General features: G+C 47.8%; 3 protein-coding genes across 4 annotated transcripts in view; 2 read left to right on the forward strand and 1 right to left on the reverse strand.

The window, feature by feature from the left end:
* The window catches only part of LOC119384093 (protein arginine N-methyltransferase 1), a 93,531-nt gene that overhangs the window by 57,520 nt on the left and 11,718 nt on the right, over positions 1 to 24,293 (forward strand). For both annotated transcript variants that reach the window (XM_037652386.2, XM_037652384.2), the window contains 2 exons: positions 1,148 to 1,235; positions 16,832 to 17,098. In XM_037652386.2, the coding sequence (XP_037508314.1) occupies positions 1,148 to 1,235; positions 16,832 to 17,098 (355 nt within the window). The remainder of the gene's footprint in view (positions 1 to 1,147; positions 1,236 to 16,831; positions 17,099 to 24,293) is intronic.
* LOC119384094 (uncharacterized) lies at positions 7,865 to 9,453 on the forward strand. The gene has a single exon (XM_037652387.2). The coding sequence runs from the start codon at positions 7,906 to 7,908 to the stop codon at positions 9,028 to 9,030; it is 1,125 nt and encodes a 374-aa protein (XP_037508315.1). The 5' UTR covers positions 7,865 to 7,905; the 3' UTR covers positions 9,031 to 9,453.
* Positions 9,438 to 15,817, reverse strand: LOC125757309 (uncharacterized). The gene is made up of 4 exons (XM_049412768.1): positions 15,449 to 15,817; positions 15,061 to 15,340; positions 14,816 to 14,989; positions 9,438 to 9,822 (listed from the first exon to the last, which is right to left on the reverse strand). The coding sequence occupies exons 1-4, from the start codon at positions 15,597 to 15,599 to the stop codon at positions 9,456 to 9,458; spliced, it is 972 nt and encodes a 323-aa protein (XP_049268725.1). The 5' UTR covers positions 15,600 to 15,817; the 3' UTR covers positions 9,438 to 9,455.

The raw sequence follows: 24,293 nt of genomic DNA on the forward strand, positions 1-24,293 counted from the left end.
CCACATGGCACTGCAGGTGTTGAGAAACACCTTGCACTGATCGGGCATGAGAAAATGTTCCAGGTGACTCTACACTATTTCTTATAACAATACCTGGGATTTAACATCCCAAAACCATGATTAGATATGAGAGATGCCGTAGTGGAGGGCTCCGGAAATTTCGACCACCTGGGGTTCTAACGTGCACCTAAATCTAAGTGCAAAGGCCTCAAACATTTTCGTCTCCATCAAAAATGCAGCCGCTGTAGCCGGGATTTAATCCCGTGACCTCTGGGTCAGCAGTCGAGCGCCATAACCACTAGACTACCGTGGCGTGGCGCTGCATGATTTCTTCAAGCGAAAGGTTTGAAATAAAATTATGTGCTTCACATCACTACTCTAATTTCTCATTTTTTTCTGTTTCTTGGCTTTTACGTTTTATTTTTGCAGTCCCGTGAAAAACCTATCGGCTGGGTTCTGCTGTAGATACTGCAGCCGCCATGTGCCCGTGCGCTCACTCACGATCACACTGAAAGCAAGCCACGCATTCGAAGAAAGAATAGAAAGAGTGCTCAAGGTCATAATGTGCACATGACTTTTTTCCCTCCCTGTTTACCTTCCAGCGCGTTCGTCTGGACAAGAGGAGAGAGAAAGCCATTACAGCATGTGACAGATCTCTTCCTGAGGCTATAAACTTCTTTAGTGAAGCCATTCGATGGTTACTTGGAAAAGAGTTGCAGGGCCCTTTAAGGCAATATTCTGTATTAACAACACACTTGCCACTTATGTTTCTGGACATTTCAGAATGAAATCTGGGAAAGCTAGCAAGAGATATATAGAACATTAATAAATTTTATCGAAATTTTAGTGAAATAATGAGAGCTCCAGAGAGCATTTTCTTTGTGAGATTTACAACAAATTGAGATATTGATCTAGCTCTTCCTAAGAGCCCCATTCACATTCAGGTGTCTGAATGTAGATGGAACTCGCTTCTCAAATGTACTCTAGAATGTGAAATTAGCTGCTCCAACTCTGAAGTACTTGTAGGTAGCATCACTGCAAATACAATAAGACAGCTCCAGGTTTACGAGTCATTGGGTTTGGTGGAAGAAGTGGCCTTTGTTGGACATGCTTACTGAAGAGCTAAGTAGTGTGATACTATTTGCAGAAGCCTGGCGGCCTGATGTTTCCTGATCGGGCCACACTCTTCCTATGTGCCATTGAGGACCGCCAGTACAAGGATGAGAAGATAAACTGTGAGTATCTTCTTGTGGGGTGCATAGTCTTGAGTGAACGACTGTGCTACATCACCTTGCCTCACCCATTTGCTTATCACCTACCAACTCTGGCCATAAGCCCATGTGAAGATTCGTTGTCAATGATGGATTTATTTTTACTCGCCACATTGTCAAAAAAAATTTAGTACAGTCGAATCCCGCTATAACGAAGTTTGCTACAACGAAATTTTCGCCCCAATGAATAATTTTCGATTCCCCGTCAGCCACTCATAGAAAACAATGCGACTGTAGCGAAGCGTTCCTACTCAGTAATGGGTCGTCCTCTCGAGCGCCTTCCAGTGGGTCGTTCTCTTCTCTGAGACGACAAACGTCTCGTCACAGCCAATATTTTTCCTGGATACTTCTGCTTCAGCGAAGTTTTCACGAGTGCTACCACATAAGGAAAAGGAGCTCGCCTGAGATTGCAGCGAAATTCTGCTAGCATCGCAACAATTTCCCATTGGCTCAGTCTCATTGGCTTGTGACTTCCAGAGTCGCGTGGCCGCATTGCAACACCCGTGTCTTCATCGAAGACACGCTTTCTGTCACCACACGCACATCCCGGTAAATTTTTCACCATTTAGATGCTCGGTGACAGATCGCCCATCCACCATGATGCTGCCGGTGGGTTTGATGCACGTGCGGGCCGTGGTAGAATCATTCTTCAAGAACTCAACGCAATGTTTTTGATGTAGCGCTCAAAACAAAACTACCGCTCTTTGTCACTAGCTCTGTGATCCTGAATAATAACCACAGCGTTATGAAGGCACGCGCGCGGCCAGCGTGCACCTAGTCCAAGTGTAACTACATTCTGCTGCAACCGCTACGAACACGAATGCGGTCGTGTCGACACGATCATGGGCGAGCACGGAAGTATACATACAATGTGCACAGACTTAAAGCAGCACTGCTTCCCGCAACGCTGAGGACAAAATTGTGGTAGATGCAATCACAAAGAGCAACGATGCAGTTCTGAAGGCACGTGCAGGGCCAGCTCACCCAGATTGAAAACGGAACTACTGTTTGCTGCAATCGCTGCACTGGAAACCGTGGTTGCTATCATCAATAGCGAACACGCTCCGAAGGTACACAGCTAACAGAACGGAGGATTAAACGCACTAAAGTCGTAAAACGGCACGAAGCCTTACGGCTTTCCTGTCGTTCACTTATGGCTATGGCAGTGCCGAGTTTCAGCACTTAGTTTACTCTTTGGCCTCCAGCGAAGCTTTGGTACGCTCGTTTGCGGTGCTGCAGTCTGAGTATCATATTTTCTCGTGCATAACCGGCCCCTCATATAACCGGCACCCCCGACTACAAACCGCGGAAGAAAAAAAGATACCTGCGTATTGACGCAAGGCCGCCTTCCTTGCATTACGGTGAAGGCGTGCCGTGAAGCCAACTTGCGCACCAAAATTTGCATATAACCCACGCCCCGAGTTTAGCTCCAAATTTTCTGTATAATCTTGTACGTGTTACACACAAAAAAATATGTTCACTCAATGTACGGCCAAGTATGTCTGAGTTAGCGAAAGTTCAATGCATGCACTTGCTGATAAAGAAATGGGACGAGTCATAATCATCAGATCTTGCTGAATTTTGTGGTCTATAGATGAAATTTCATGGACAGCAAACTTTTTCCCCTGTCCTGTCAATTTCCTTCTAGCAGGATTTGACTGTAGTCGAAAAAAAAATAACTGAATTGCTGCTTGTTTACTTTCCTCGGGGACTAATCTCCACAGCCATGTCCAAGATACAGTTAAACCTGGATATAACGAAATTGACAAATTCCTGAAAAACTACGTTATAAAGGGGATTTCGTTATATGGAGGTTCGGCACGAAAATTCGAAAAAGCAACACTTAAGAAAAGAAGTAACAGACGGCAGAACTCACCCAAAACATTTATTTCACGGTAAAAAGCTGCGTGATTTTGCTTTGTTGTTTGTTCATGATGGACGGCAGCACTGACCGTTTGTACGACGTCAATGAACACAGTGCTGCTCCATCATCATCCAGCGAGCCTGTAATGCGGCGCAAAAGGTCGATGGCACCTCCTTCACTCAGGGCAAAGCACATGCCGAGTCATCCTAAGGTCCGTTGTCATCTCTGCGGTCTCGGACAGTTTCTGCCAGAGCCTCATCAGTCATATCCTCAGGTGTGACAGCGCAGTTGTCCGCATATAAAAAATCACAAATCTGCACATCGTCCGGGGCTCCTCCATTCGTGCGCAGCGAAATCTGAGCTTCAGCGAGATCAGGCGGGCATGAAGGCTCCTCCTCTCCGGCGTCGATTTCCTCAGCCTGAACCTCTGTTGAGATATGGGCCTTGCGGAAGCAGTTCGCAACAACTTGAGCACTTGTTCCTCGCCAGGACGCTTCAAGCATCTCAATTGCTTGCACAATGTCTACCTTCGTATCTCGCTCGAATGTTCAGGAGCAGTTTTTGGATTAGTCACCGACGGTATGAGCACTTGACACTGTTAATAATTCCTTTTCAAGGGGCTGAGCAAGCGATGTGCAGTTCGCAGATAAAAACTGCAGTTCAGTGTTGGAGAGCTCGAGCCACTCTACGTGGTATGCAGTGAAATTGTCTATGTACAGACAAATCTTGCGTCCTTGCCTCTTGACGTCATTGTTGAAATCTGTCAGCCACTCACTAAATATGTCGCACGTCATCCAGGCTTTCGTGTTCACCACATATTTTACGGGAATCCTGCGGGTTCCTTTGAAGCACCTAGGTCGGGCACTTTTGCCGATGACCAGCGGTACTCACTTGTCGCTTCCGTCTGAATTTGTGCACAGTAGAACAGTCAAACGACATTTGCTCTGTTTACCGCCGTGACAGGCGTCCCCTTTAAGCGTAAGGGTATGGTTCGGAAGCAACTCGTAGAAAAGCGCCGTTTTGTCAGCGTTGTACACATCCAACGCTTTGTAGCGCTCCAAAATACCCGGTACAGTAAAAGCTCGTTAATTCGGATTTCTAGGGACCGGAAAAAATGTCCGAATTAACCGAATGTCCGAATTATCGAATGGTCGAAATAAACACAATAAATGCAAGAGTTTTTTCAACATACCTTTACTTTACAAGGTAATCGTGGATGCGTCTCTGTTTTCGAGCAGAAATTTGCGCGGACACAATTTTTCTGAGCCCTTCAAGGTGCTCAGCAGCTCGCATGCTGTTTGCAGTGCCAAAACAAAATTCTTTAAGGATGACGAGGGCCTCCGCGGCTTTCTTCACAGTACGAGGGGGCCTGTGTGGCTCATAGTGTGGCTGCTCCTCTTCAGGCTCTTCGTTCTCGGATTCGTCGTCATACATCACTTCCTTGACGATTTGCTCATCAGTCAGAGAGCCGGCAGTGGCAACGCCATCAATGCCGATATAATCGTCGAGTGTCACTGCATCAGGCATAACACTTCCGAAATCCTGCCCGTCGTAGGCACCGTCGTTCGGCGACACTTCGGCCACTGCGGCATCGCTGGAGTCGGGTACAACATAGCCACTGTGCCTGAAACAGTTGGCATTGGCGTGCACAGGCGTGCTCTGCCACACATACGCGAAGAATGCTAACAGCGCTCAGGAGACTCACGTCGTATTATTTGCCGACGTCATTTCACAGGAGCTACTTCTTGTCGGGAAAGCCCATTTTTCGTGGCACGCAAAATTTCTACTTTGGTAGTGAAGTCCTTGGCCTCGTACTTGGGCCGCTTCGCCGGCGTTGCCATCGGCGGAGAGTGCGTTCACACGAGAAGTCAGCACAAAAGCACCAGCAACGATCAAGCTAAAGGAGCCGTACTGAATCGTTCCTCAATAAAACGGCGTTCAACGATGCTGCACACCAACTGGAACAAAGCAAAAGGCGTTCAACCAGTCTCAAGTCAAGCCAAGCCGATAATTGATATCCATGGCGATGCAGCGTTTGAGCATCACTTTTGTTCCCAATGGTTCTTTTTTCGTTTTCGAGCCTTGCCAGCAGCCCGAAAGTCGCCGAATTATCCGATTTGCGGTCAAATCTGTCCGAAATAACGAGCGCCCAGTCTCATAGAGTGATGCATATAGTTACAGGGACCTGATGACGTGTCCGAATTAACCGATTTTCCGAATTAACGAGAGTCGAATTAACGAGCTTTTACTGTAGTTTGCATTGGATCCACGAGTCGGCCTCATCTCTATTCGCAGAGGAAGACTCGCCACTGATCGCTTTGCCGACGATCCCATACCTGTGTTTAAAGCCTTCGAGCCACCCGTTATTGCCTTTTAAATCATTGCAGCCCAGGATGCAAGCATAATCCCTTGCCTTTTGCTGCAAAACAGCGCCGCTGATGGGTACGTTTCGTGCTCGCATGTCCATAAACCATGTGAACACAGCTTTGTTCACATGGTTCACACGACTTCAACTTCTTTTTGCTGTCCGTGCCACGCTCCACAGCGCTGTGAATCTAATCTGTGGCGTTTAAAATCGTCGACAAAGAGCTAGCTGGGATGCCAAATTTTGCAGCAACATCCTTCTTTTTTTCGCCTCTAGAAACGGCGTCCAAGATGACCATTTTGTCCCCAAGGGTCAGTATCTTGCATTTCTTCGTCGAAGCACTCATCTTAGATGGTCACAACAGGTACTGGGTGCGTGGTCCCGTGTCAGTTCATACAAGCACAAGGCGTCGGGAAACGAAGAGCAAGCGGCTTGACGGCGTCGTACCGAAGAAAACCAACAAAGAAAGACACAAAGAATGCGGAAAGCCATAGCGCTGCTGCGACTCCCTCTTTTTCCTTCTTTTTCCTTTTTAAGTAGCGTCACCTAGTGTCACGTTAGCGAAGTGAAACGCAGAGACTTGCATTGTGACCAAAAAGTGGCGCTGCCAGCATGTTGAAAAAAAAACTTTTTTTTTTTTTTTTTTCTCTCTCTCTCCGAGAAAAAGGAGTGGGCTAGGCCAGCTGCAGCAAGCAGCGGGATCAGGTTTGAGGGAACGGTTCGGAAAGGTCACGTCCGTGGCGGCAAGATCACCAGGTCGAGGGATGCATGCCCGCCTCGCAGTCGCCGTGCCTTCGAGCGCAAAGTGCGCCACCGCCGCTTCGCATTCCGTCGCAGCGGAGAAGGTGCTTCGGGTTGCTGCTCACGCAAAAATGACAAAATTTGGGCCAACACCTTTAGGCCGTCAGTGGGGAAAATTTGTTATTTCGAGGGGGAGATCTCTCGTTGCCACTCCGTTACGTAGAGGTCTCAAATACATGTGCTTCTATATACATGTGCGGGAGGGGGATAGAAAAACTTCGTTGTATCCAGGAATTCATTATATGGAGGTTTGTTATAAGCAGGTTTAACTTAGCTCTGAAATCCCCTTTCTTTTTGGGGTGAAGGTCTGTGCTTGCGTAACGACCATCACAGGATGCGTTTATTGTAGCTTTGGCTCTCCCTTCCACTTTGTTTTATAAGGAAGCTTGAGTGTACTTAGGTGTACTGAGTATTGCAACGCATGCACATAGTGATCAACCTCTGACAATGGTAAGTTCATTATCAGTAAGAAATACAGAGGAGCTACTGATGCACTCTGGGGCTTAGGCTCGGGCACGGAGGAAGAAGTATTTGAGGAGTTCGGCTGCCGCATCGCGCGAGGGCGGCGCAATAGCGTAACAGAGGAAATGTGGTTTTCGTCGCAGCACGACAGATGACGCTTCCGGCTTGTTGCCATCGTTTGCATGCTCTTCTATGGACGCAATGCATAAAAATCGTGATACCGCCTCATGCATTGTAAATTTTCTCAGATTTCTGTCTGTGACATCAATTGATAGATGCGACAGATATCTTAGCTGCAGTTAATAATAGATACTGCCCGAATTATAGGTCGTACAGCGCTTGAAGCGAGCTGCTAGTGGCGGCCTCTGAGCACACGACATCTACCGCATGCATAGACACCTCGCATGTTGGGCACCTGCTTGCGTAGATGACCTTGGGAGGGAAAGTTCCTAAGTCGCGTGGGCAAGCTGTGTCACGCATTCCTTTGCGATTTGCGGGCTTTCTGTCTCTTGAGCATGCTCCCACGTTTTGCCGGCGGCGCTGAATTATCAAATTTCGCGCCGCAACAAAGGCACGTAAAAAGAAGTATTGCTCCGTGAAGAAGTATTGCTTCTTTAGGATGGGGCGGAAATGTGTGGTGCCGAACTGCAATAGTGGGTACGCATCCTGCAAGGAGTGGGTACGCAACCTTCAAAGTTCCTAGCGACCCGGTGAGGTTGGAAGTGTGGGCTCATGCCATATCGAGGAAAGATCGAGAGCTCACGCCTCGCGACTACGTTTGTGAGACGCACTTTTCGGAGAGTAAGTCCCATCATTCGTTAAAAGAACTCGGAGGGTCCCTTATGCATTAGACTAAGACGACTCAAAAGGTCTATTCGATTCAGAAAAAGTGCACGGCACCGCATACAAAAAGGTGCAGCCGGTGCCGACACCTGGTGCAGCAGTGTTGCAGGTTTCTCGGCACCCGTTTCGGAGTGCAAATGCAATGCATCAGCAGCGCCACCGCTAAAACGTCAATCGAATGTTGAGGTGCAAGTGCAAGCCTTCCGTCTGCTACGGGGCTAGTGAGGTTTAGCACGCCGCAACGCACCGGCAAGCGGTCGTCAGTTGTGTGTCCGACGATTTGCACGTGGTTTGTTAACATGGAGGAACTCCACATCGCCATGGAACTGGTTGAATCTGACAGTGAAGACGAGGAACTCGACGCAGTGTTGTGTCAAATTGGTGCCCAATTGGTCCGCAGCGATCGTAACCGCACACCTAGATACTACGAGGAAGTTGTGACCCGTTATTTTGACTACGAATTCAAGCGCCTGTTTCGGCTGTCAAGAGAGACGTTCGAAACACTCGTGGGGCGCTTCAAGTCGTCGCCCTTTTTTCCTAGGCCGCGGGGAGGACGCCCCCAAATCCCAGCGGAGAAAACTTGCCTGATTTCTCTCAGCTACTTGGGTACGCAGAATAGTATGTATAGAATCGCCGATACGTTTGATGTCTCCGAGTCATCCGTGTCTTTGTGCTTGAAAAGGGTTCTTGACTTTCTATTTAGCATCAGTGATGAAGTGATTGCTTGGCCCAGCGATCAAGAGCGGGCGAATATCAAAGCAGGCTTTGCTGCTAGGAGCGACGGTAAAGGTCCGAGGAACACTATTGGGTGTATTGATGGTTGCCACATAGAGATTCCGCACCAGAATGAATCACCAGCATCCTACTACAATAGGAAAAAATTTCCTTCCATCATTCTTCAAGGAATCTGCGATGCAAACAGCCGTTTCACTGACATTTTTGTTGGTTACCCTGGCAGCGTACACGACGCACGTGTGCTGAGTGAGAGCCCCTTCTACGGCACTGCAGAATCTAAGTGCGCCGGCGATTATTTACTAGGGGACGCAGCGTACCCGCTCCTTCCATGGCTAATGCCACCATACAAGAACAACAGGGCCACATTTGAGCGCTACAAGCGAAAGTTTAATAAGAGGCTCAGCCAGCAACGCGTAGCTATAGAACATGCCTTTGGCATTTTGAAGCAGCGCTTCAGACGGTTGTATCTTGTGGATGCAGACACCATTGATCAGTGTTGCCTCATTGTCACAGCAGCATGTGTGCTACACAACCTATGTAGCAGAAGTCGCGACACATTGAGCAACTTCGAGGATTTACCGAGGGAAGACAACATTGAAAATGACAATGATGGAGCCATTACAAGCACTGCAGCTGTTAGAGAGATGTGTAAACGCCGACGCAAGAACATCGCCGAAACGCAGTGCTGAGACTTTTAAATGTTTTGCATACTTGTGTGAACTGCTTTTGCCGACACGCAGTGCTGAGACTTCAGATTAAGTGTTTTACATGCTTGTGTGAACTACTTTGCAAGAGCATTGCTGACACACAGTGCTGAGACTTTTAAATGTTTTGCATACTTGTGTGAACTGCTTTTCCCGACACGCAGTGCTGAGACTTCAGATTAAGTGTTTTACATGCTTGTGTGAACTACTTTGCAAGAACGTTGCTGACACACAGTGCTGAGACTTTTAAATGTTTTGCACACTTGTGTGAACTGCTACGCGAGAACATTGCCGGCACACAGAGTCAGGACTTGAAATCGTGTGTTTCGCACGCTTTGCTCCTCCGATTTTCACCTTCCTATGTGATTTGTACAAATGCCATAAAACGAGACTTCATGAGAACAAGAAGTTTATTTTTTTGCTTCATATGCTGTCACAAAACGTTCCAGCAGCGCCATTTTCTCTGTGTGTCGAGCAGCCCTGTTTTTTTCAATCTCTTCGAGCTTCTGCAGAAGCTGCACCAAAGGCGGATCTTTCGCCTTACGCTTTTGCACTTCTGCTGTTTCCTCAGCACTAGACTCCTGGCTGGCTGGGGCTGCAGCTTGCACTTGAGCCTCTGGTTCTCTGTGAAAAATATATTGTATAGTAGTGGCGCTTTTGCCTCTCTTTGGTGACCAAACTTGCGTTTCCTTGTCCTCTCGGACCATTTTGCGCCCCTGTGTGTAGGTCACGATTGGGTTAACATGGTGTTGCTTGTCCATGATGTCTGCCATCTCTCTGAAAATTGAATGCAATTGGCATCAAAGCATTAGTATGTACATGGTAACGTGCCTTCCGTCACCACTTCCACTCACACTATAAAGAAGTTTAGGAGAAGATAGAGGCTTGCAATGATGTGATCTGTTGAACAGGAAATGTCGCTTGAGCCAAAGTTATCACAAGAGGAAAGACAAGCCCTCTTAAACTCTAGCTTCAACATAATTCTCTTTCAATTATTTTTTATGTTAAAGCAGGAGAAAGACAATGGGAAATCAACCAGTTCGGTTCACTGTTGCATCCATAACCGGCAAATAGTGCAACAGAGGATCTCTGGGCTGACGTATGCGAATAAAGTACTGCTACTAGTGCATAATGGAATACAAACAAATTATGGCCGGACCACACGACTTGTAGGAACCATAAGTGCACCCTACAGCGGTGCAATCGCCTGTCTACAGTTCCCATAACAAGGATGACAAAAATAGCTGAAGCTCCAGACTTGCTAGATGTGTACACTCAGACTTTCCTCATGCTTTAGCGTAATGTGACTTTGGGCGACTGGTTGCATGTAGTGCAAAGACATGAGAGAAAGAGATGCATGATTGCTAACTAAATTTAATTTGCACAAGCCCTGCCACTTTAAGGACAAAAAATTGGGGTTTTAAAAAACATTTTTGAAACTCCTAACAGCTTTTTTGTAGTAGCGTGTAGGTTGTTTTGCATGATAACTTTTTGGGGGCACATTGGGGTTTACTGTAGGGCATATTTGTTGTGAAGAAAAAAAATTCAGTAAGAGAGAAGGCTGCTTCAATGAGCTGGTTAGAGTGAAAAGAAAATCCACTTAAGGGGAGACACGGCTCTTGGGAGCCGAAAATTTGCCCAAAAATCGAATTTTCAGAATTGTCATTTTCGTATTCTTACTACCATCGCGCACCTGTGTGCAAGTTTTCATTAAAAAATTCCACGTATTTGCGGCGTAACAGCGATTCAAAAATGCGCTGGCACGCCCCCAGCCCTTTAAATTGTGGACAAATCGCGCTTTATTTCGGCTGCCTGTAACTCGTAAACGGCTCGCTCGAACGCGGCCATTTTGGTATCGTTGAAAAGCTCCCATGCTTGGCTTTTTTTATTGCTCGGTCAAGCAACCCTGAGCCCGCCGCCTGCACAATAAAAAAGGAAAAGAAAAAGTGGGCATAAAACGTGGTCATTGGCCAGTTCAGATCACGTGACTAAAATAGCGTCGTCTGATTGGCTTAGGGCGCTGCATCTGAAAACCATGTGAAAAGCTGGCTAGTTGAGGCGCCATTTTGCTTTGGTTACGACCGCACGACGAACATGCCTGGCGGAGCGAAAAAGTTCCACTCAGTCTATCAGTTCGGCCGAAGGCGAGCAAAAAATAAAAAACGTGCTAAGGGCACGACATCGTGGGTTCCTGCCACCGAGCTGCAAGCGACTGTCACTGCTTCGACGGCCGACAACGGTGACGGCGGTGTTTGCGGTCCGCTCGACGAAGGCACGGGATTGCGCCGCTCGGCACCCGATGAGCAAGCGACTCGCGGTGCCGGGGCATCCAACAACGTCGACGCAGGTGATAGCGGTCCGCTAGATAAGGGCATGCCATCGCGCGGCTCTACGACCGATCAGCAAGCGACCCACGACGATGCAGTTGGCAGCGATCCGCTCGAGAACGACGGCATTCTTCGCGCCGACTCCAGCCGTGTGAGAGTTGACGCTAGAACTGTCACGAGCAGCGACATAGCGCAAGTAAGTGCCCGTGAGCAGGTCACGCTTGATCGACTTGAGTCGACACCGGCAACAGCGCGAAAGACTGCGGTTTTCACCGACGCGTCATCGGCCTCAGCTGCGGACACTGCAGCTTCGTACTTGATTGTCGACTTAGACATCCTGAACGTGCTGCTCGCTGCTTCCCTACGGTGCAAGGTATGTGGCGGGTGTGCGAAACTAGTCACGGGCGACCGTGACTACGGCCTCGCCAAGAAAGTGATCGTGTTGTGCGACAACTGTGGTGAAGCTGCGGTGAAATGGAACTCGCGCAGAGTCGACGGTGCAAAGACGTGCAATCCGTTTGAAATAAACATTTTGGCCACGCGTGCAATGCTCTGCAGTGGGAATGGCCAAACAGCCATGAACGATATTTTCGCGTCGATGGGACTGTCGCGGCGGGGGCTCCACAACAAAACGTTTCAACGGCACCTGAAGAAAACACTGGAACCGGCTGCCACCCGAGCTGCCGCGACCGTTATGACTCGGTGCGCGAAAGAAGCCAAAGAACTGTACGAGGACATGTGTTTTGGGCACAAAAAGAACATTGCCATGTGCTATGACGGCTCTTGGTTGACGAGGGGGCATTCCTCACACATTGGTGTTGGAACTGTTATCGAACTGTTTACTGGATACGTGCTCGACTACCATGTGATGTCCAACTTTTGTTTGGGTTGTGAAAATGGCCCTAAGCCAGACAGTGAGGGCTATGACCTCTGGAAGGCAAGCCACCAGTGCCAAAAGAATACAAGCTGCAAGTCTGGCCAAATGGAGGTAGAAGCTGGGAAAATTTTGTTCGAGCGGTCACTTCAGCGGCATGACCTCCGTTACACGACCATGTTGTGCGACGGTGACAGCCGCGCGTACAACGCCATCAAAGAAGCAAAGGTTTATGGCTACTTTGAAGTACAAAAAGAGGATTGCATAAACCACGTCAAGAAACGTATGGGTTCCGCACTGCGCAATTTAGTGCAGCAACACAAGGGGGAAGGCAAACGAAGCCTCGGGGGAAAGGGGAGGTTGACAGCTGAACTGATTGACAGGTTGGCTGTCTATTATGGCCGAGCTCTGAAATCGCATGTGGGTGATGTCGAAGCCATGAGCCGGGCAGTAATGGCAACTTTTCATCATGTCACCTCTACCGACAGTTGCCCGAACCACCAACTGTGCCCAACTGGTGAGCAATCTTGGTGCCGCCATAACGCAGCAAAGGCTAAAGGGGAGCCAGAGCCCAAGCACAAATATAATTTGCCGACTGACGTGGCTGCAGCTCTTTTGCCCGTGTACCAGCGATTGTCCGAAAGGAGCCTGCTGCAGAGATGCCTGAGGGGAAAGACACAGAACTCGAATGAGTCTTTCCACTCGGTAATCTGGAGCTTGCTGGCAAAAGAGCAGCACTGGTCACTGTTTGCAGCACAGGCAGCTGTCGCAGAGGCTGTGCTGCGTTTTAATGCAGGCAATGAGCATGCAGCTACAGCCGTGCTAGCAGAGCTCGACGTTGATATCACATCCACTGGGTCCAACAGGGCAAAAGAGAAGGACTTGCGGCGTAGCACGAGTTCTGCTAAAAAAAGGGCAGCGTCACTCGGCCTTGCTAAGGCAGTGAAGAAAAAGCACCATGACAAGATGCATCCCGATTACTCTCCTGGATCATTTTGAGATGCTTTTTTTTTTGGAGGGAGAGTCTGTAAATAAACAAAATTTTTGACCACTTTCCCCAAAGCACCATTTCTGATAGTGTTTTATTGGAGCAACAATATCTCTGGTTCTACTCGTCCAATCTTAATACAGTAAAACTCTCACTTGTACGAACGTCGGTTTAACGAATATTTCAGAATAACGAACTTTTAGAAAATCCCCGGCGATTTTCTTATGCATTCTATGCAAAAATCTTTCAGTTAAACGAATTTCAGAATAGTGAATTTTTCAGTTGAACGAACTTGATCCGTGGACCCAAGCTCATTTTTTTAAATCAATTCAACAAAGTTTTGTGCACTGCAGCACTGGCATAGCCGATGCGAGCCGCCACTAAATCGCCCATCCATCGGCGGCGGCGCGACACAGCTGGACGTTGACAGTGGTGCTTCATTTGAGGACTATGTCCAGTGTGACAGTGATCTTGTCACTTGTGCAGAACTATCTCATTTGGAAATTGTTTCGAGTGTTCGTCCGGAACCAGAAGAAGAAGAGTGCGACGAGGAAGTCGTAACGGCTGAGGCAGGTTCAAATCCTGTAACTCTAGCCGAGGCGGTAGAGTATGTTAGAAAGTTGCGAGACTTCGTGTCTCAGCAACAAGCTGTGCCAGAGGCAGTGCACAGAAACTTCTTTTTTGTCAGAAAGGTAGTGAATTGATAAGTGCAGTAGGAGTAAAATATAATTGCATATTGTTAGAGAACATTCATAAAAATAATTTTTCTTGGAAGTTACTATTTGCTTTTACATGTAAATTTTGACATGCTCTAATTTTATACGAAATTGGTGTAAAACATTCATTCTTGCCTGATTGAACCCGTGTGTCATCCTCAATCACTTTAGCGTTCAAGTGCTTGTCATAATTACCTCAAACATGTCGTGAAATGTTTTTTCTCGTTTTCTCAAAACTGTGTTTTTGATCAAGGTGTAGTTTGGGAGTGACGATATCTCTGGTTGTACTTGTCCTATCGCAATAATTCTTTTTTTGTTAGAAAGGTGGACAAATGAGGAGTGCAGTAGGCCCTAAATATGAACAAATAACATGAGACATGTTTTCAAAAAGTAATAATTTCTCCAGGGTGTTACTAAAGCCCTTTGCTTACAAAAGTTTAACATGTTGTAACTTTGGCCCAAATCAGTCTAGAACATTCATTCTTGTAGCACTGCAAGCTCTAGCCATACAACATCATTTTCATATGCCAGTCTCCTTCATCACAACCAGCATTTAAGAGAAAACCTACCTCCAAATTAGTCTATGCAAAAAACATGAATTTCTTAATATTTTGAAAAGTACTTGTTGCACTGAAAAACCAATTGCATATTTGAAATCAGCATGTCAAACTACATAAGTGATGAAAGTTTGATCAAAATGTACCCATAAATAAAAAAAATTTTAAAAAGTGGGGTGTCCCCCCTTAAGGGAAGTGCGTGCCACTGTGCAAGTTTTTTGTTTTCTTTTTCTACGCATGAAATAGAAGTTGGTCATGAACAGAATTATGCACTCAGAAGGAAGATATAATAAGCACTGAAAACTTACTCTTCAAACCTACACTCCACAGTTCCGCTGCCGGACTTCCGATTGTTTTCTCGTGCTCTTTTGTAAGCCCTTTCAAGTGACTTCCACTTATTTGTCACTTGGAGCACACTCAAAGAGCACTCGAACTCCTCATTCAGGGCATCCGTCAAGTATAGGAACAGCTGCTTTTTGTTCCTGTGAGCAAAAAAAAAGTAAACAAAGTAATGCACACGTGCTTATCACCAACGTGCTCATCACTGCCTCACCTCAGTCCTCCCTTTTTGCCAATGTTTCTGAAATTCTCCTTATATTTTTCAATCAAAAATCGGGTCCTCCGACCGCTCCATAGAGCTTCTTCCGAGTCGTCGCGACGCGCACGACCCGGAGAAAGCGCAGCAGCTGCAGCAGCGGACGCCTGCGTCGTCGGCTCAGCATGGTTTGGCGGTGTTGGCTGCGTTGTAGGCATAGCCTGCATGGCATGCTCGTTTGTCGGGTCAGCATTGGCAAGACGACCCGACGCACAAACTACCCGCAGTTGTCTCCCATCTGAAAAAGGCAAAACAACCACAAAAAAACAAAACAAAGGGTAATGAAGAAATGTCCCCGTCGTGCCAGTGAGCGGACAAAGGGTCCAGCATGCTTTTCCAAAATTACCTGCGGTAGTGTAGAGTTCGGCTTCGCCGTCAAAGACGATGACTCCAAACTCGTCCACGATGGGAAAAATTTCGGTCTGTACACCGTCGATGTCCGCGACCACCGGCATATCGTCTGCTGGTCGCGTTGTCGTCTGCTGTCTGCAAAGCATGTGCGGGGAGCGGGTTGCGTGGCTGCACCCAAAATGCTGCACCCTCGCGCTGGGAGGTTCAAGGGTTCGCGGCACCGTGGCAGCACCTTACCTGCACCCGCCACAATCGAGGACGGTGGTGCAGGGGGCGCCGCTGTACCTTCGGGAATCGAGGACCGAGGTGCAGCGCACCGTGAAAAAGTGCAGAAGGTGCAGAGAACCTAGGCTGAATCGAATAGACCTAAAGGTGAAAGCCATCTTTTTCTTCGGTCGATGTGTCTACCTGCCCCATTCCTGTGCGAAAGCTTTCTGCACCTCACCTGGTTCTGCACTGCCTCCAAGGTCAGACCACCAATAACGAAGGCAGTGCAAAGCGATGATGTCACAAATTTTGGTGATCTGTGCCGTCATGATGACATCACCACGATTATGATTTTTTGCATCACGCATGTTGACGCCACCGACGTGGGACGCCGATGGTCAATTTTGGAATTTGATGAGGCATCTAAGGTTCTCGCCTTAAAAATTACACTAACCTGTTGAGTTCACATTATAAAAAATTATAGATTTCGTGTCCTGCAAGATATATCACTCAAGTAATTTTTCTGTATGTAACACCTCTTTTTTTTTTTAATTTACCAAATAATATGGAGCCGGCGAAGTGTCGCTGAATGGCCTTGAACCAGCAAACTTCACCAGAGAGGGCGACACACGCTTTTTCTTCTCCGCTGCGGACTGTCATGACAGAGGGCGTGTCAGTGCTTTTCCAGATTCCGTGACTTTATTAGGATGCCTGAGCGAGTGCAGCTTAGCTTCCTCAAGAATTCACAACAGCTGCGTAGCTATGTCTTTTTCAGAGGCGTAGCCAGAAATTTTTTTCGGGGGGGGGGGGGGTTCAACCATACTTCCTGTATGTTCGTGTGTGTGTATATATACGCAAGCAAAACTGAAAAATTTCTGTTTCCCCCCCCCCCCTGGCTACGCCCCTGGTCTTTTTGTATGACTCTGTGCTAGTAATAAGAGTAGCTGCTCCAACCTTGGTAACTCAGCATTAGATAAAGTTAAGTTCCTCACATAGTGCTCACTCTGGGCTTCGCATTATGCCCTTGTGATGTGAAGAGAGGTGCCTAATTACTCTGCATTGCATAACCAGAGTGACTGCTGACACTCTTTGTCCATTCCGTGTTCTGGAAGGTGCCTGCGGGGCAAGAGCAATAACCATCTGTTGGCATAATGCTTTGTACTATGTGCAGGGTGGGACAGCGTGTATGGCTTCAACATGAGCTGCATCCGCAAGGTGGCCATCTCTGAGCCCCTGGTGGATGTGGTGGACCCCAAGCAGGTGGTGACCAATGCCTGCCTGCTCAAAGAGGTCGACCTGTACACTGTGCGCGTTGAGGACCTCTCCTTCACTTCCCCGTTTCACCTGCAAGTGCGCCGGGATGACTACATCCAGGCCTTTGTCACCTTCTTCAACGTTGAGTTCACCAAGTGCCACAAGCGCACAGGATTCTCCACAGGTATCCGGTTCACACCGCAAGAGTGCTGCAAATACAGTCCAGTCTCATTACAACAACATTCATTCATACATTTTTTTATTTTTAAGGCGTACGCGGCCTTTTAAAAAACTGTGAAATTGTGAAAAACTCGGATTTTTTAAAAACTGCATATTTGGGCTGTACATATAATAAACTACCTTCCCTGTAATTATGAATTCCTAATACATTATAAGAGTATATCAAATCAAGTAGATAACGAGCAGTGGCAGCTGCTCAAACAAGCGCCGAAACAAGCCCAGCCTCGAGCTATTTCTACACTCCAGTAGAACCTCGTTGATACATGTCCGAAAGAAATGCGAAAAATTAACTTACCATCTGAATCCAGTATAAATTGAGTCTTACAACCCATATTGAGGTGCAAGGCCCAAAAACATTTATTTCTCAAGAAACATAGTGGGACTCTTCCATTTTCAAACTTCTGGCAGCCAGAGGTCAGCCAGCTAGATCTGGTCCCGACTGGAAACCTCATGGTCACGTCTGTTGAAATCCCGAGACAACCCGAAGATTGCAAGATCGAATGATGGGACAGCCAGCATAAATGTAAAGAAATGCTACCGCCGTAGCTGCAAACTAAACATTGCGCCGAGTGAATGTCGGTTCTTTCCGCATTGCTGCTTGGAAATGTGGGGCTAGGTTTGTCGAAGAGCAGAAGTGATATACCCCTCAGGCACGAATTACGATGCACTGTCCGCAAATGCGTCAGATTCACGTGGCATGACTCCAAGGCACTCGGTACTGTAGAACCTCGTTGATACGTTCCCCCTTAGTACGATTTTCCGGCTCCTATGCTCGAAATTGCGAAAATGAAAAATGACTCAATACAGCTGTGTGTAATACGTTCCCGGAAAATACGATTACAGTAGACTCCCGTTAAGGCGAACTTGAAGGGACCGCGGTCATCTGTTCGTCTTATCAGGAGTTCGGCTTATCAGAAGTGCCCCCAAAAAGAGACATGCTAACATGTCAAGTGCATCCAAATATGTTACTTCACAACACTGACTGGAGTAGACTTACAATGGGGGCAAAAAGACGAGAAAAAGCATTTACAGTAGAACCTCGATACGTTTCCGAAAAAACGCGGGAAATAAACGTATGATCTGGGAAAACGTACGAACCAAATGCAGTAAAAGTTGAGGCTGACAAGCCCATATGGAGGTGCATGGGCAAAAAACATTTATTTCTCAAAAAACATGGAGGGACTCTTCGATTTTGAAACACCTGCCATCTCGCTGGCAGCCAGAGGTCAGCCAGCTAATTCCGGTCCTGACTGGAAATAACGTCGTGGTCACGTGTGTTGAAATCCCGAAACAAACCAAATATTGCAAGATCGAACTCTGGGACAAGCAGCGTAAACGTATACAAACGCTACCGCCGTGTCAGCAGACGAAACTTTGCGCCGCATGAGCGTCGGTTCTTTCTGCATTGCCGCTTGGAAATATGAGGCTAGGTTTGCCGAAGAGCGGGAGTTATAATCTCGAGCATACGCATTTGGCATACGATCACGTACGTTGGCAAGATCCCACGTGACTCGCCCCGTCCGTGAAGAAAAGTGCCGCCCCGCTAAAGGCTTAAGGGGGGAGGTGGCATTGAAAAAAAACTTTTTTGTTTGTTGACCTAGAGCAATGAAATTTGGCATGCATACTAATAAGTGTCTCGTATAGGGAAATATGCAGTTTCATCATGATACCTTGAGTAGTTCTCAAGTTACATCATGCTACATGGTCCAATTATATGGTCTGCTCGTGGAAAGCCTAACGCTGTAACAAAACATGCCAGGAAGCTGCAAATGGTGTTGATCTTTACTCAAAAGAAGACTACAAGGTATGACACTCTCAGAATTGTTTAGTAAATTCTCTTTTTTTTTTTTAGAGATCATCATGGCTGCTGACACACATTGTCAGAAACAGTGTCATGGACAAATCATCATCTAGAAAAAAAACTGGGCCATAAACAAGAAATTGAAGAATGTCATACCCACAAGCAGTGTTCAGGGATTCAGGAAAAAGAAACAGAATCAAAATCGGTCCAGTCATTCCCGTGCTACTCTTTCCACGAGCAATGCACAATGTCCAAAACACACTTGTGAGAAAAAGCCTATCAAAGTTTTCGAAGTTGTTTGCATTTGTTAGAACGCACCAGCAGTGTAGTCCTTGGTGTTCTTGTGTAGAGGCAACCTTTTGCATCTCTGCCCCTTCACTTTATGCATGTGCAATGACTTCCTTGCTCGCTGAGCGTCTTTTTAGCAGCCCTGTGGAGGGTAAGGGCCCCAGGTTGCACACCCATTGCAGCACAAATCTTGGTGTAAGCTTGAAAGTTGCCTGCATTGTACCTCGCAACTGCCGCATGGACTGCTACTTCCACAACGAAGAGGGAGGCATGCTGCTGCTTAGAAATTAGTAACCAAATCACCAAGTGAAGGCTTTCAGCGGCATTTTGTGTCTTGTTGCCACTGCAACGAGCCTGCAGTTGAGGGTCAGACAGGCGTTGGTACACTGGCCACAATGCTTCAACAACTTTGTTGGGCAGGTTATACGTGTGTGGAGGTTGTGGCTTCCCCTCTGCCTCTGCTGCACGGTGTCTGCACCAGCTGCGGGCACTGGAAGGACAGAGCTCTTGATGAGGTTCTGCATCTGTCGATGAAAGATTATGAAAGGTGGCCATCACTGCTTTCTTCATGTCTTCGACGTCCGTGTTGCTTCGCAGTGCTAGGCCATAATAGCTGGTGAGCCTTTTGATCAAGTCCTGCGTCAGGCCAATGTTGTCACGGATAGCCATGCCATAACAACTAGTTAGTCTTTTAATCAGGCTGCCCCATCCTCCTAGTCGATCCTTCTTGACACGTGTTGGAGAGCTGTACCCATCCTCTCTTTGACATGATTTATACAGTCTTCTTTAGCCAGTGGAATAAATCTGTACGTTACTTTCTTCAGAAAGAGTCAGGAGAGTATCACTGTCTCCATCACAAACAATGGACGTGTACCGGAGGTCATTCTTTCCAGTGACCTTCTGAATAAAATTAAGGTGGGGGACGTGGCATTCAGTACCAACTTTCTTATTCCTTCGTAGGTTTTGATGAAAATTGGCACAGTTATTGCAAACATTTCTGGGATCAAATATCTGAGCAGTTTATTCAATAACGCGAGTTGGTCAGATATAAATTCAACTCCCTGCTTCACACACGCCACGCTCATTTGCAAACCTCGCCTGTGATGCGTTTCATCATCCACTCGGTCGCGGAAACGATAATTTGCGAGGCATTCGTTATCTTAGAAGATTCATCAGAGCTAGCGGCGATACCAAGCACGAATCCAAGCGTGCCTAAATTGCGTCACCAGCGCTTTCTTTCAAGCCGATGTACTCGGCCGCGGGGTCCGGGAAGTCGGCGCACGATATGCTGGCTGGCGGCATTCGGTGACAATGCACAATGCTCCTAGCCGCGGCGACGAAACATCGGCGCGCATAACGTGCTTGGTCTCGCATTTTGCGGCGCCGACGCGCGAAATTGCTAGCCGCTGTTCCGAGCGGTCAATGCGCGACGAGCTTGGCCGGGACGTCCGCTGCCGATTCGTAAAATGCCCATCCGCACTTTCGAGGAGCCAGCGGACGATGCGATTTGTTGCTTGTGACGAAGCACAGTGCGGCTGGTCCGCTAGCGCGATGTCCTTGCCCGCAAAGTTCGGATTCGTCTCGTAAACCAGCGCCGTGAGCGGAGTTAGGCCTAGCCACGACTCCGAGCAGTAAGCTCGGTCGCGGTGTGCGTGGCCGCGGTGCCCGATGTTTCAAAGCAAGTCATGTTCGATCGCGAGTACAAAGAGTAGTCCCGCGAAGTTATTCGTCACGGAGTACGAAGTGCTGACAAGCTGAACCCGAGACGCGCATCTGCGATGTTCGCGACGAGCGCGGCACGCTATCGTCTATCGTACACTGATGACTGCGCTTCCGCTTGCAGCTGTCAAACTACAGGGTAATCATATTCTAAATTATCGTCGACCCGTGCACACAGAACGAGTGAACGCGTCACTAAATAGCGCGATTTTCGACAGTCGTAACATCAGGTAACATCGCGACGCGTAAGCAGCAGACGGCTGTCCTCTCGGAGCGAGCATCGGACCAATGACGAGGCGTGCTGGAGCAACATGGCGGACGCGGCCAATCGGAGGCCTCGAAACGACCTTCAGAGATTTGCTTTTTGTGCGCTTGTTTTCAAAGGGAGGAGCCAGCTGAGGCGGGGAATTTGAAAACGAAGAAATGCTCTTTACGGCGAGCTCGAAATGGCGGCGCCCGGTTGTACCGTTGCGGAGCAAGACTTTTTTGAAAACCACCATTTTTTTGCGATCTCCACAATAATTTTCGCCACCTCAGCACGTGCAACAAATTTTTTAAAGCACTTCTAGGTGGTTTTCAGTGAAGATATTTTGGAATCAGATAGGAAAAGGGCTACAGAAACTGAAAATGTGATTTTCAAAAAATCGATTTTTTTGCCATTTTGCGCGATACGAAAGCCGCGTCCCCCCTTAACAAGCTCAACTCTGCACAGTGCACGTAACAATCGCGGAACAACATGATATACGAAATCTCGCGAAAGTGATAAGCATACCGAAAGCGACAGCTGCTTGCGGCTATTGCATACTGCGTCGCACACTCGCACTGATCAGTTTGCATTCTGTCTTAACTTGAGACATGCGCTGGTATATTCGCCGCCACTCGTAATCGCACCATCTCGCACGGGGGAACAGGCTTTAAAAGATAACGCCCTGCGTAATGGCAACCGAAGGTGAAGTCCCCAAGCGCCCGCATTGTGATCCGTCGAGTCCTCACAAAGATGGCGGTGAGCGCGCATCGTCTCGCCTGATCACCATAAACCTCCCAGATATCTTCCAGAACAAAGTTTTTCTGGCAGCTTCTGACGACCTGCTGGTGGGCAGAATTGTCCAGCCAGAGAAAAACGAACGCCATATGGAATTGCAGAGCGCGAACGGCGGAGCGACCCGAAAACGAACACGCTCCGGGAGAAAAGTGCGGGTTAAATTGTCAGCCATATTCATTGGACACAATGGCGGCGTTGCTATGGTTACGTGTCGCGGCGGTGATGCCGCGACGGCATGTGCGTTTCCGTAGGTCTTGTACCGAATCGTGGCGGCCTGGACGAGCGACAGCCTCCACTCTTTGGGCCGCATTGTTAGTTCCCCCGGCTGTTGTTGTAGCCATAGGGTCTGAACAAAAGTGTGTGGAACGAGTGTGCATCTATGTACCGTGCTATGGATGAAGGACTTGCAATGCTCAGCAAAATCGTGCCATGTGCTACAAAATATATTTTTTTTTTTTTTTGAAAGCCGTTTGAAGATTTTGACGGCCAGCGTCACTGCTTGCCTTGGGGTCGGAGTGTGGTTGACAGAGCGGTGATCGAGCAATTCGGAGAAGAAGACACAGAGGGGACGATGGAGCAATTCGGGAGAGACGTGGAGGGGACAATTGAGCAAAGCAGAGAAAGCACGGAAGGGGGAAAGGCACTGCGGAGAAGCCGCCGTTGCCGCGCGGCGGCTGTCTGCCACTTCACACTTCTCAAGTACACGAGAGGGCCGTTTTTGCGCGCCTGAATGGGAGTTTCTGAGTGCAAAGCATATCATACGACGGCAGTTTTCCGCGGTAAATACCTATCTAATTTCCACGGTAAATATCTAATTATTGTGCCATCAGTCAGCTTCATTCCTTGCATAAAATGAATAGACCCAAAATGCATGCACAGTTTGTTGTTTTGGTTGTATTCGTTTGGAGCAAAGAAAACATATACAGTCGATCCCGGATATATCGAACTCGAAGGGGACCGCGAAATAGTTCGATGTATCGATAATTCGAAATACGGAATATGCGTATGTAAGGCTTTAATTAAAGCACTGCAGGCCTCGACACAGTTTTCTGAAATTGTAAAAAGTGCAAACATGACGATTCGCTCACATATGCTAAAGAACAAGGCGAGAACTTCTTTTGCAAGTTAGCGCACTTTATTTCGCATGAAAAAAGTCCGTCAACTTGTCTTGCTTCTTGCGTGCCGTGAATTCATCAAGTCATCGTCGACATTATTGAAGCTTTCCAAATAAGTAAATTCAGCACCTTCCGCCACAACAGCGGTGACCGACGCTGAACGCTGATGCGAGCTCTGTAGCGCAGTAAAGGGCTTAGCGGTGGCAACGGCGGCTGGCATCTTCAAACCGCACGGGTCCATTTCCGCAGCACCGGCAACGTCAGCTATGATCTCGGCATCGATGCAGTAAGAAACAGCTACGTCGTTATCTGCACCGATGAAGTCACTCGCTGTTTTCCCGTCTGATACAGCGCCCGGAAACAATGTCGCAAATTTCACTGACGCACCGTAAGCCGTAGTCGGCGGTCATGACGCGCCCGAAGGCGTCACCTGGCACCAAGGCCCATAAGGAAACGGTGCACGATGGTGCTTTACTTGACGTCGTTTCAAGCTCCAGTCGTCATTTTTATCGCTACGAGCGGGACAATGGTTAGTTCGACTCCCGAATGACGATTTATCAAGAACAAAGCGCGAAGTACACATTCTGCAAGAGACAACGCTGCACGAAGAAACATTTCTCCACTGTCGACATGTTGGCGATATTGATGGCACTTGTGGCTTTACAGAAGGCAGCCGCTACTTTGGCGAGAAATGCGAAAAAAAGCGTAGCCTCTCAGATTAGCATTTTAAAACCGAAAACACTAAAAATACTCATGAGGTTGCGGATCTCGAAGCCCATGCTTTGCGGGCCCGCATGCCATCGTGCGCGAAGAGACAAGGAAGGGAATGCAAACGTTACAACAAGTCACTTCGAATTCTCATTTTGGTGCCCTCGGCAATCAGCCTCTTTGAAAAACACTAGCCCATGCGTTAAAACCTGCTGACCGGGCGTCAAATATACCGGTGAACTGACAAGCGCTGCGCAACGAACTAGAGCAACGCAATTTCGTCACCTGCGCGCGACGAGGGATTGGAACTTATAAGAACGTGGCCGAAAAATGATCAATAGTTGTTAGGAAAAATGCACTTTCTGGGCTTCAGCGCGGGGCAGCGTTCGATATAGCGGATGTTTCGCTATGCGGGAGTTCGATATACGTGCACACCAACCCCATACTTTTGCATGGGAAATTCAAG

This window comes from Rhipicephalus sanguineus, chromosome 2 (genome assembly GCF_013339695.2).
Source record: "Rhipicephalus sanguineus isolate Rsan-2018 chromosome 2, BIME_Rsan_1.4, whole genome shotgun sequence".
Classification (NCBI taxonomy): Eukaryota; Metazoa; Arthropoda; class Arachnida; order Ixodida; family Ixodidae; genus Rhipicephalus; species Rhipicephalus sanguineus.

Excerpts from the sequence above, each read along its gene's own strand:
- LOC119384094 (XM_037652387.2), top strand. The coding sequence starts at position 7,906 with ATGGAGGAACTCCACATCGCCATGGAACTGGTTGAATCTGACAGTGAA.
- LOC125757309 (XM_049412768.1), bottom strand. The coding sequence starts at position 15,599 with ATGCTTTGCAGACAGCAGACGACAACGCGACCAGCAGACGATATGCCG. Across the intron at positions 15,341-15,448 it reads CGAACTCTACACTACCGCAG|ATGGGAGACAACTGCGGGTA; the intron begins GTAATTTTGGAA and ends TGCCTTTTTCAG. Across the intron at positions 9,823-14,815 it reads GTGGAGTGTAGGTTTGAAGA|AGAGATGGCAGACATCATGG; the intron begins GTAAGTTTTCAG and ends TTCAATTTTCAG.